Consider the following 13,907-nt stretch of genomic DNA (forward strand, 5'->3'; position numbering starts at 1 on the left):
TAAGATCGGTTAATAAATAAGGGTTCTATGGCCAAATTTGGGAAAATCGGGCTATACATATATATGGGAGCTATATCAAAATCTGAACCGATTTCGATGATTTTTTGCACATATAGTTAGTGCTATAGAAGACTACATTTAGCCAAATTTGGATAAGATCGGTTGATAAATAAGTGTTTTATGGCCAAATTTAGAAAAATCGGGCGGTACAAATATATGGGAGCTATAACTAAATCTGAACCGATTTCCATGATTTTTTGCACATATAGTTAGTGCTATAGAAGATTATATTTAGCCAACTTTGAGTAAGATCGGTTGATAAATAAAGGTTTTGTGGCCAAATTTGGGAAAATCGGGCGATACATATATATGAGAGCTATATCTAAATCTGAACCGATTTGGATGAAATTTTGCAGCGATGGAAAAGATTACCTTTTGCCAAATTTGGTGACGATCCGTTTGCAAAAACGCGCAGCGTGACCCCATTTGTCGAAATCGGGCGATACATATTTATGGGAGCTATATCTAAATTTGGTCCGATTTCTTCCAAATTCAATAGCGTTCGTCCTTGTGCCCAAAAAACTCCCTACACCAAATTTCATCGAAATCGGTTAATAATTGCGACCGGAATCCTGTGAACAACAAATACATGGACAGACGGACGGACGGACACCAAGCGCTAGATCGACTCAGGAGGTGATTCTGAGTCGATCGGTATATATTTTATGGGGTCTAAAATCAATATTTCTGGTAGGCACATTTTTTGGCCGATCAAACTTATTATACCCTGACGACTATGTGGTTTAGGGTATACAAATAATAAAATATTGAATATGTTTTATAAGAAACACATATTTTCTTTTATTTCTAATAAAACTAAATACGATTTTGGGGGCGCAATATATAAATTTTTTGATTGAAATTTATAGCCAATTTCAATTAATTATTTAATTGAATGAATCAAATAGTTGATTGATTTTTGTCGCGAAATTAATTAAAATTTTAATTGATTCAATTAAAACTGTGATTGAATTTTATGTTAAAAATCAATCACGTTTTTAATTGATTCAATCACACAAGAGGTAAGTAAAGTCTAAAGTCGCGCGGGGCCGACTATATTATACCCTTCCCCATTATGTAGACCAAAATTTGTGTTACCAACACAACTCCTTCAAATTTGTTGGGAGTTATTATCAAGGTTTATATTCCCATATACAAATATTTATATCTGAAACGATTTGGAGAAAATTTTTTGTACTTCTACAAAATCGCTAGAATTAAAAATTAAATGGGTGTTAGCCCCCTGGGATGAAACACAATGTTAGTAAAAAATATGGGAAATATAAAGCTACACTGAAAAAAATTTCACGAAAATTTTTCCAATTAAAATTTTAATTGAGTTTTAAAAATTTAATTGATTGAACAAATTTTTTAATTGAAACAAAAATCAATCAAAAAAATTAATAATATCAATTAATTTTTTGATTGGATCAATTAACTTTTAATTGACCTTCAATTAATTTTTTAATTGATACTATCATTTCTATGATTGATGACATTTCAATTAAAAAATTAATTGGATCAATTAATTTCGTGATTGAACCAGAAAAAATGTTTTTTGTGTGTAGAGCAATTTTGATGCAATTGTACAAAAGAGCATTTATGATTTATCGGGCGATACATATGTATTCGAGATATAGGACAATTTGAGTATTATTTACAATTTTTGCTACTCAGCAGTGGCGATTTTTCCAGGATATTGGTTAAATCTCGCCAAGATATGTGGTCAGGTCAATTGTGGGTTGTGATATATTATTTGGCCAATTCGGGCGATATTTCGACAAGTCGGAGCTTTATTTAAAATTCTACTATTCTGTGGAAAGTTTGGCATTAACAGGTTGGCTGATAAGTCCCCGGTCTGACACATAGATGGCGTCGCTAGTATTAAATGCATATTATTTTTATATAGTACCCACCTTCAAATGATTCGTGTCAAAATGTCTGTAAGTCAACTAGTTTGTAAGATAGAGCGTCTTTTGTGAAGCAACTTTTGTTATTGTGAAAAAAATGGAAAAAAAGGAATTTCGTGTTTTGATAAAATACTGTTTTCTGAAGGGAAAAAATACGGTGGAAGCAAAAACTTGGCTTGATAATGAGTTTCCGGACTCTGCCCCAGGGAAATCGACAATAATTGATTGGTATGCAAAATTCAAGTGTGGTGAAATGAGCACGGAGGACGGTGAACGCAGTGGACGCCCGAAAGAGGTGGTTACCGACGAAAACATCAAAAAAATCCACAAAATGATTTTGAATGACCGTAAAATGAAGTTGATCGAGATAGCAGAGGTCTTAAAGATATCAAAGGAACGTGTTGGTCATATCATTCATCAATATTTGGATATGCGGAAGCCCTGTGCAAAATGGGTGCCGCGCGAGCTCACATTTGACCAAAAACAACAACGTGTTGATGATTCTGAGCGGTGTTTGCAGCTGTTAACTCGTAATACACCCGAGTTTTCCCGTCTATATGTGACAATGGATGAAACATGGCTCCATCACTACACTCCTGAGTCCAATCGACAGTCGGCTGAGTGGACAGCGACTGGTGAACCGTCTCCGAAGCGTGGAAAGACTCAAAAGTCCGCTGGCAAAGTAATGGCCTCTGTTTTTTGGGATGCTCATGGAATAATTTTTATCGATTATCTTGAGAAGGGAAAAACCATCAACAGTGACTATTATATGGCGTTATTGGCCCCATATGAAGAAGAAGAAAGTGTTGTTCCACCAAGACAACGCACCGTGCCACAAGTTATTGAGAAAAATTCATGAATTGGGCTTCGAATTACTTCCCCACCCACCGTATTTTCCAGATCTGGCCCCCAGCGACTTTTTCTTGTTCTCAGACCTCAAAAGGATGATCGCAGGGGAAAAAGTTTGGCTGCAATGAAGAGGTGATCGCCGAAACTGAGGCCTATTTTGAGGCAAAACCGAAGGAGTACTACCAAAATGGTATAAAAAAATTGGAAGGTCGTTATAATCGTTGTATCGCTCTTGAAGGGAACTATGTTGAATAATAAAAACGAATTTTGACAAAAAAATGTGTTTTTCTTTGTTAGACTGGGGAATTATCAGCGCACCTGTTAAAATGTATTACAATCGCCGATATGATGCCAACAAATTCAATATATTTCATTAGACATAATTATTTTTTTCTTCACTTTTTGAAGATTTTCGTAGTTTTAAGGAAGTTCAAAACGAACGCAATTTTTGGTAAAATTTCTTTAATTTCTTCGAAAATTTCAAATTTGTCCAATTTATGTTACAAAATTTTTATTTCTGCAATAAAAGAAATAATTTTTTGAACCATTTCGTTTATATCAATGATCTTTTCTAACTTCAAGTCGTTAATAAGACATATTTTGAAGTTTCATAGTAAAAATTTAATGTGATGTCGGAAACTCAGAACATTTTTGGGATATATGTAAAATACAAAATTTTTTTTTTGTATTAGATCGAAGTAGGGATTGAACCCTCGACTCTTTATATGCAAGGCGGGCATGCTAAACATTGCTCCACGATGGCCAACTAAATGTATGTATCTGTTAAATAAGGTTCTTTACATCGGCTCGAGGGCGTTCAAAACTATGCTATATAACTGTTTGCGTTGCTTGTGCGTTGATGGCTACAGCAAATATTATCTGTTGATGGCAATAACAGCTACACTGAAAAAAAAATTATCGTGAGGCCAAAGATTTCACGTCCTTAAAATACGAATGCTTTTTTTGCTTAGCATAGAAGACGCATTTCTCTGATAGAAAGTTTTTTTCCTTGCCAGAAAGACGATGAACTTATCTATAAATTAGTTTTTTCCTTATAATTAAGTGATTCAAATTAAAAATTGGTATTTTAAAATGAAAGAATGGCTAAGGTCAACTTGTCTTTAATAATTGTGAAAAAATCTTCAAAATTGAAGAAATTGTCTTTAAATTTGTTGTCTTTTTGCATCTTGACAACAAAGCAAAAAAGCGTTTAAAAATAGGAGATGTTTTTCAACACGTTATTTTAAAGACGACTTTTACTTGAGACATAGCATTATTTCTACTTGAAGTGGAGTCTGAATTTGAAAATGTATATTGCTGTTAATACGTTTTTAAGGGGCTTTAATTGCACATGAAGAAAAAACGGAAAAACGATTAAATTAAAATTTGCTGCCTAGGATCAAGTACGCAAAACTTACATTTAAAAGAGAATTCTGTCTTAAAGGTATCCTTACTTCAATTCTCCGCTCCTTTGGCTCGGAATCAATACCAAAATCATTAGTGTAAAGACAAAATCTTTGGAACCGGACATGCTTTTTTTCAGTGTACGTAACCCAGTTGGCTTAAAAACTGTATAGTCTGCAGTTCTATTTTCCTTTCTGTAAAAGAATCAACGCTTATCACAATATGTATATACTTTTCTTACAAACAAACTTCCATGCAGCGAAAAGCAAATGGGAAATCATATCTGTTTGTTTAAAATTTCATTTGGGAGGAAATAATTAGTTTCTGCGTGTATACAGTTTATATTAGACCATTTTTGTATGGTCCTAACGAAGACATCTTTCCAATTTAATTGTTTGATCATCTTGATTTGCCCGGAATTCGCCTGATATCCTTTAGCTATATAAATAGAAATTTTGTTCTCTTCCGGTACTATAAGAGTCTTATTTCGACTTCAAGCTTTTTCGCGCTTTTTTTAATTAAGATTTTGTACCATAAATAAATAAATAAAGGTTTTCGCTTTCTAAACCCAGCAAAAAAATTTGGAAGTTCTTCCAAAGGCACAACTTTAAAAGCACTTCCAGAATGCACTTTATTTTAACTACACAGAAAAAAATATCACCAAAATATTTCCAATTAAAAAGTTCATTGAAGTTGAATTTTTTTTTCAATTAATAAATTAATTGGTACAATTAACTTTTTAATCAAGATAGAAACATTAAGTTAATTAAGTCAATGATTGAAAATTTTAAAATTTTTAATTAAAAAGTTAATTGATACAATAAACTTTTAATCATATTCGGAAGACTAAGTCAGTTAAAAAAGTGATTAACATTTTTTTAAATTTTTAATTAAAATTTTTTTTCAAACAATCAATTGTTAATCTAAATAAAAATTCTAAGCCAATTCAAAAGGTAATTGAAAATAGTTACATTTTTTAATTAATAAATTAATTGAGTTTTGCAATCAACATCAATTAAATTTTTAATTGAATCAATTAAAAAATTAATTAAAATTTGGTAATGAAATCAATTAATTTTTTAATCAAGATTTTTTTCTATGCCCAATTAAAACTGTGATTGATACTATCATTTTCGTGATTGAAGACATTTCAATTAAAAAATTAATTGGATCAATTAATTTCGTGATTGATTGTGATTCTTTTAATTCAATTTTTTATAACTTGGTTTTTTCATACTTTTAATGGGTAATTTTAACTTTGTTTGTTTCAAATAGGTTAAAAACAGAGTAAGAATTCATAAAATGGTACAAATCATTTAAAGTTTGTCGAAAACAAAATGCTACATCAAATCTGAAAAAATTGTGAATTTTTGAAAAATATTTGAGGTCAAACGTTTCCAACAAGCGTTAGAATCCATTAAAAATTATAAAAATTATTCATTTGAGAAAATATCACAGAACTTTTTAATTTACATCCAAAACATTGAATTCGGATCAAACCTAAAGAAGTGATGCAAATTCAGTGCAACGGCTGTTGAAATGGAGGACTTCCGTCCTATGACAAGCCCATGTTAAATTCAGCGCTTCTGCGTCAATTTTGCACCACTTCCGGATCCAAAAAGAACATTTTTATTACTTTTTTGGCGACGTTTTTTTGCTGGGAAGTTATACACATGAAAGTAATGTTCAAATGCAAAGATATGATGGGGTTTAGCACACCCAGGACCACCCTAGCTACGCCAATGATTTCGACCCAATCTCATTATGTTTGAAGTCATATACTACAGATGCAAGTAACAGGTTGGCGGATAAGTCCCCGGTCTAACAAAGAAAAACACATTTTTTTGTCAAAATTCGTTTTTATTATTCAACATAGTTCCCTTCAAGAGCGATACAACGATTATAACGACCATCCAATTTTTTGATACCATTTTGGTAGTACTCCTTCGGTTTTGCCTCAAAATAGAATCCTTTTGAGGTCTGAGAACAAAAAAAAAATCGCTGGGGGCCAGATCTGGAGAATACGGAGGGTGGGGAAGCAATTCGAAGCCCATTGTTCTCAATGACTTGTGGCACGGTGCGTTGTCTTGGTGGAACAACACTTTTTTCTTCTTCGTATGGGGCGGTTTTGCCGCGATTTCGACCTTCAAACGCTCCAATAACGCCATATAATAGTCACTGTTGATGGTTTTTCTCATCTCAAGATAATCGATAAAAATTATTCCATACGCATCCCAAAAAAAAAAGAGGCCATTACTTTGCCAGCGGACTTTTGAGTCTTTCCACGCTTCGGAGACGGTTCACCGGTCGCTGTCCACTCAGCCGACTTTCGATTGGACTCAGGAGTGTAGTGATGGAGCCATGTTTCATCCATTGTCACATATCGACGGAAAAACTCGGGTGTATTACGAGTTAACAGCTGCAAACACCGCTCAGAATCATCAACACGTTGTTGTTTTTGGTCAAATGTGAGCTCGCGCGGCACCCATTTTGCACAGAGCTTCCGCATATCCAAATATTGATGAATGATATGACCAACACGTTCCTTTGATATCTTTAAGGCCTCTGCTATCTCGATCAACTTCATTTTACGGTCATTCAAAATCATGTTGTGGCTTTTTTGATGTTTCGTCGGTAACCACCTCTTTCGGGCGTCCACTACGTTCACCGTCCTCCGTGCTCATTTCATCACGCTTGAATTTTGCATACCAATCAATTATTGTTATTTCCCTGGGGCAGAGTCCGGAAACTCATTATCAAGCCAAGTTTTTGCTTCCACCGTATTTTTTCCCTTCAGAAAACAGTATTTTATCAAAACACGAAATTCCTTTTTTTTCATTTTTTCACAATAACAAAAGTTGCTTCACAAAAGACGCTCTATCTCACAAACTAATTGACTCACAGACGTCAAATTTTGACACGAATCATTTGAAGGTTGGTACTATATAAAAATAATATGCATTTAATACTAGCGACGCCATCTATGTGTCAGACCGGGGACTTATCAGCCAACCTGTTATTTTAGCTGTACCATTTAATGCTAATATGTATTCTAAAAAAATATATTATTTTCATACCGATCTGCTATGAATCCCAATAATGGTTTTGCTAACATTCCAACAACAGGTAATATCGCATACATTGTCCCCACAACGCTATTGGAATATCCTAATTGCTTGGCCAGAGTTGGCATAAAGGGGACTACTGGTGCAGTTCCTGAAATAAAAAAGACAAATATTTATGTTTAATTTTATCTGCAAGATACATTCTTCATAGATACTTCAGATAAGTAAACTTAAACAAAACATATTCAAACACAATACGATGGCATATTATGATTATATGCACTAATTATCTTTTCTTGGTTAATGAGATATCGTACACTGAAAAAAATATTGTCGTGAGGTCAAAGATTTCATGTCTTTAAAATACGAATACAAATTTTGCTTAGCATAGAAGACGCATTTCTCTAAAATAAAGTTATTTTCCTTGTCCAAAACTCGATAAACTTTTCAATGAAGTCATATTGTCCTTATAATTAAGTGATTTGACTTAAAAATGGGTATCTTAACATGAAAGAAAAAATGTATATGCTAAGGTCAACTTGACTTTAATAATTCAGAAAAATTCTTTAAATTTAATGAAATTGTCTTTAAATTTGTTGTCTTTTTGTATCTTGACTACAAAGCAAAAAATCGTTCAAATATAGGACATGTTTTTCAAAACTTTTTTTTAAATAAGTTTTTTACTTCAAACATAGCATAATTTCTACTGGAAGTCGAGTCCTAATTTGGAAAATAAAGTTGCCGTTAACTCGTTTTTAAAGGACTTTGATAGCATATGAAGAAAAAAAAGCTGGGAAAGCGAAAAATTAAAATTTGTTTCCTAGAAGCAAGTACACAAAACCTAAATTTAAAAGAGAATTGTGTCTTAAAAGTATCCTTACTTGTATTCTCCGCTTCTTTGGCTCGGAATCAATACCAAATTCTTTAAAGTAAAGACAAAATCTTTGGAACCGGGTATGCTTTTTTTTTCAGTGTATGACATTAAAAATTAAAATCCCTTCGAGAATTATCAAAAAAGAGTAAGATAACCAAATATATATTACTATTCAGATCTCCACTATCGCTGCTTGTATTTGAATTTTTTCTTCGAAGCAAACATACACAGAAAAATGATCAACAATATTTTCTTAATTTACAAGTACACCAAGAAAAAAGTGCCTTCGAAACTAAAGGAAAAAATATTTATTATTATCAATTTAGTTTAGCCATTTATTTTTATTAATTTTAAACAAAAATTTAACTTAACATAATGGAAATAAATTGGCTAAACTAAATTGATGAACATTTTTTCCTTTAGTTCCGTAGACACTTTTTTTGGGTGTGGAGCTATACCAAAACATGGACCGATGTACACCATATTCGTTACACCTATTTACGGACCCAAAATACCTCTAAATTTTGAATTTCCGGCAAATCGGATAAAATTGCGACGTCTCGAAGTCAAATCGAACTATATGGGGATATATCAAAATCAATCGATACGCCCCATCATATTCGGCTTACTTATGTGTGGACTTCTTGGACTTCATAATGCACCATATTCGGCGTACTTATGTGTTGACCCAAAAGATCTCCACATTTTGAATTTCAGGTAAATTAGATAAAAATTGCGGTGTCTAGAAGTCCAAAAAGTCAAATCGGGAGATCCGGCTATATGGGGGCTATACCAAAACGTGGACCGATACACACCATATTGGGCACACTTATTTATGAACTCACAACACTTCTAGATTTTGAATTTCAGGTAAATCGGAGCAAGAAGTCAAATCAGGAGAATGGGCTATATGGGGGCTATACCAAAACATGGACCGATACACACCATTTTCGACACACCTATTTGTGGTCCCAAAATACCTCTAGATTTAGAATTTCAGACAAATCGGATAAAAACTACGGTTTCTAGAAGTCCAAAAAGTAAAATCAGGAGATCGGTCTATATGGGGGCTATACCAATAACATGGACCGATACAGACCAAAACACCTATTTGTGGTGCTAAAATACCTCTAGATTTCCAATTTCACACAAATCGGATAAAAACTACGGCTTCTAGAAGCCCAAGACCCCAAATCGGGGGAACGGTTTACACACAGAAAAAATATCACCAAAATATTTCCAATTAAAAAGTTGATTAAAGTTGAAAATTTTTTCAATTAAAAATTAATTGATACAATTAACTTTTTAATCAAACTCGGAAAACCAAAACAGTTAAAAAAAGTGATGGACATTTTTTTAATTTTTAATTAAAAAAACAAACTAAAAACACTAAGTCAATTCATAAAGTTATTGAAATTAGTTACCTTTTTGATTAAAAAATTAAATGGGTTTTGCAATCAACATCAATTAAATTTTTAATTAATTAATTGAAATTTGCTAATGAAATAAATTAATTTTTTAATCAAGTATTTTTTATGCCCAATTAAAACTGAGATTGAAGACATTTCGATTAAAAAATTAATTGAATCAATTAATTTCGTGATTGAATCAGAATTTTTTTGTGTGTATGGAGCTATATCAAAACCTGGGCCGATATAGCCCATCTTCGAACTTGGCCTGCATGTAGACAAAAGACGAATCGGTGCCAAATTTTAGGAAGATAGCGCCATTATTGAAGACTGTAGCGTGATTACGAAAGACAGACAGACGGACATATTATATCGACTTACAATTTCACCCTGAGCAAGATATATAGTCGGAAATCGATATTTTGATTTCTGACAATATAAATCGGTATGACAAACTTATTATACCAACTAATCACCATAGAATGGTGATGGGTATAATAAATATAATTGAAAGTATAATAAAATATAATTAAATTTTAAAAAATATCCAATTAAGAGATTAATTGATTCAACAAATTGCAACCTGAAAAATTATTTGAATTAATTTTTAATTGGTGTCAGAGATATGTGCGTGAAAATAAATTCCAAATTTAGTGAGCACAGACACAAACCTTTGCAGTGCTCAGTTAACGCTTTTATGAAGCTCCTTTAACTAATTAATAGATTTGTGCTAACAAAGTGGTTTGGGGTCTGCGCTTCGCTAACTAAATTCAACAAAGGCATAAAAACATAAATAAAAGGTAATTCAGTCCATGCCTTATAATAAATAATTGAATTTTCGTAAATCACGAGAATGATAGTAACAATTACACTGAAAAAATATTGACCTAATATGGAAGATTATGCAACTTAAATTTTAGGAATCGAAATTTACCCAAATTTAAGGACAACATTCTTTAAAATAATGACATTTTAATTAAATGAACGTTTATAATCCTTGCTTCAAATTTTTTTTCATTAAATTTGGGACACAAATCTTGAAATTTTTCATCTCTCAGCTGAAGTTGTAGATCTTTGAAGGCAAATTTTCCCTAAAATAAAGAAAACATTTTTAATTTAAAGAAATCGTCTTTAACTCAACTGACATATTGCATTTTTAAATTTAAGATAAAATCGCTTCAAATATAGGTTAAGACTTATTTTAAGGATTTGCATCTTTGGTTTAAAGTTTTTTTAACATTAAGAAAACAGTGTTTACTTTGAAGTACCTGTCATAATTTGGATTTTAAATTGGAATTTGTTTGTACATAAATACCTTTATTAATATATCGCAAAAAGAGGATAAAAATTCGATGAATGAGATCTGTATCTAATTTTAATTTTATTTGTCCTACATTTAAAGCCAGGGAGCTCCGTCAAAGATGTCTTTATTTTAAAGAAGCAGCATCTTTGGTTCGGAATCAATACCAAAATCCTTAAGGGAAGGTCAAAATCTTTGGATCCAAGTAAACTTTTTTTTTGAGTGTACAGAATGAATTAGAAATATAAAATATAATTGATTACTTCTGTACTTTCTACTAATTTTATAGTTGTTTAAAACCTTAATTCAGTTTTGCGATCAAAATCAATTAAATTTTTTAATAGAAAATCAATTGAAAGTGCCGAAAGAATCAATTAATTTTTTAAAGTAATATATATTTTATTTGCACTTTATTCTATTATTGATAGTATCATTTTAGAGCTTGAAACCATTTCTACAAAAAATAATTGGATTAAATAATTTCGTGATTAAATCTGATTTTTTCTGTGTAGAACTGATGGACTAATCTGAAATGATGTTCTGAATAGCCTTTTTAAAAATGGTACTAAAATACAATCAACCTATTGTTTAATATACTTCCATTGTGGCATTATCTTTCGATACAATTGTAACGAATTGGCTTTTCATGGATTGTAAATACAAACTTTAATCACGGGGGAATTTATAAACATTAATTTTGCTGTAAGAACAGGCTTTACTACTACATCAATATTAGTATCGATACACTAAAAAAAAACAATAATAATAATAAAATTTTACTCTTAACAAAGTTCCTCTACCAAATGACCTACTAATGCGTGCATGTAAACAAAGGAAGGTGGACGTTAAACAAACGAAGTCTACTATATAGCCAGAATTGTATGGATTCTAATTCTAATCTTACCATTGATCTTAAATTATAATAAATAATATTAACAACTTACTAACAGGAATTATATACAAAATAATAAACTATATATTAAATCAATTAACAAAAAAGGCCTGATTAGTATTAAAAAGAATGAAAGATAATAAAAGAATCCACCGATATAGCAAAACATTCAGCAAGTCTACTTGCACCAAAAAAAAAATATTTTTTGGTTTCAATCATAAAATTAATTTGCCCAATTAATTCTTATTTCAACTCAATATTTTTGTCACGGAATCAATAATATCAATCCCAAACAAATTAAAAATTTATTGATCCAATTAATTACATTTTGTTTCAATTAAAAATTAATTGAATCAATTAATTAATAGGTTATTGAACCATTTTTTTTTTAATTTCAATACAAAAAATATTGTTGATATGTTTTTCTGTGTGTATATATAAAAGTAAAGTCTCATATACTCGTTTTGCAGAACTAAAAATAAGAATCATAATTGCTTTTAGAGTACGTTGCACGAAAATTTCCGGAACTCTATCTTAAGTTGGACCTACTGGGCTCATTTTAACCCTTTCGACCCTAAAGTTGCCTGTGGGCAACTTTTTTGTATTTGGGGACGAACTGTCAGCGTTGTGTTTGTTTTTTTCATAAAACTGTAACGGTATCGAAAGCTACACACAAAAAATTTCACGAAAATTTTTCCAATTAAAATTGTAATTGAGTTTTAAAAAATATTCAATTAAAAATTTAATTGATTCATCAAATTTTTTAATTGAAACAAAAATCAATCACAAAAATAATAGTATCAATTAATTTTTTAATTGGATCAATTAACTTTTTAATTGACCTTCAATTAATTTTTTAATTGATACTATCATTTCTGTGATTGAAGACATTTCAATTAAAAATTAATTGGATCAATTAATTTCGTGATAGAATCAGAAAAAAAATTTTTGTGTGTACAAGTGTTCTCTTTAAGTTGAATTAAAAAGCAGCTAGTTTGGTTGCCATTTAGCAAGTTTATTTTCATTAATAGGCACGTGCCTCAAGAAAAAAATAATTGCGAATTTGGAAAACGGTTTTTATAAATGAGATTTTTTAAAAAATTACAACAAAAGTATTGAACGTTTTTATTAAATCTGTTCAAATAAATCATATCAAATAAATCATGTCAAATAAAACAGTTGTGGAAGTCAAATCTTAGAATTGCAAAAAAAAAACAACAAGTGAGAAATTTTTAAAATTGAAAAGTTGCCTGTGGGCAACTTTGGGCAATTGTGGTAGTAAAATTACATATTTTTGGACATAGGACCTAGAGGAAAAAGGTTTGAAAAACTATAATATTGAACAAATTTTGAACTTCGATTGGGATGCCCAGTGATGAGGAATGCGGTAATGATGTGGAAGACATATCTGCGGTACTGAGGAGGAACTTGAAAGGAATCGTAAAAAGGGAAGAAGCCATAGATATCAGCGTTCTTGGCAACATACTGGTGGATTTGCACGAATATTAGCGCTTTACTAACTTTGGTTTTTTAGACCGCCAGCTAAACTGGCATGGGTTCAGAACGACAAAAAAAAAAACATTGCCGTGAATCACGCATGATTCACGCGAAGTCGTGAATGAAATTTAAACTAAATCTCGTGAATGTACGTGATCGGAACTAAATAAAAATTTGTCGTGCGTGAGCAAAACTCAAATTGTGTTCGTGATTTGCGTGAGTAAAATTTCTTCGAAATCACACTCACGATTAAAATTCACATTCACGATCCAATTCACGCTCACGATAAAAGTGACGTTCACGATATTATTCACATTCACGTTAAGACAGACACAGAAAAAATCACACTCACGAACAAATTCACGTTCACGATTCAAGCTCACCGATTTTAATCACCTTCACGGATTTTTATCACGCTTACAATTTCAATAGCGTCCGTTGTTTGATTGTGAAACATATTTGAATTTTGCTAATGGTTCCGTCGTGAGTTATGAATGTTACTTACCGATCAGTAACTGCAGCGAGTCATGAGATTTGTCGTGAATGACGCCAATTGTCGTGTTCCGAAAATGTTCCTGAATCACGAGATTCGTCGTGAATTGCGAAAATTGTTGTGAATCGTGCGGGAACGTGAGGCATAAACGTTG

The 13,907-nt window shown here is 31.7% G+C and overlaps 1 protein-coding gene across 3 annotated transcripts in view; it reads right to left on the minus strand.

Moving 5' to 3' along the window:
- Nucleotides 1-13,907, minus strand: part of Sugb (Sugar baby transporter) — a 52,066-nt gene that overhangs the window by 16,333 nt on the left and 21,826 nt on the right. For all 3 annotated transcript variants that reach the window (XM_075304441.1, XM_075304440.1, XM_075304439.1), the window contains exon 2: nucleotides 7,301-7,439. In XM_075304441.1, the coding sequence (XP_075160556.1) occupies nucleotides 7,301-7,439 (139 nt within the window). The remainder of the gene's footprint in view (nucleotides 1-7,300; nucleotides 7,440-13,907) is intronic.

The sequence above is a fragment of the Haematobia irritans genome, chromosome 4, assembly GCF_050003625.1.
Source record: "Haematobia irritans isolate KBUSLIRL chromosome 4, ASM5000362v1, whole genome shotgun sequence".
Lineage (NCBI taxonomy): Eukaryota > Metazoa > Arthropoda > Insecta > Diptera > Muscidae > Haematobia > Haematobia irritans.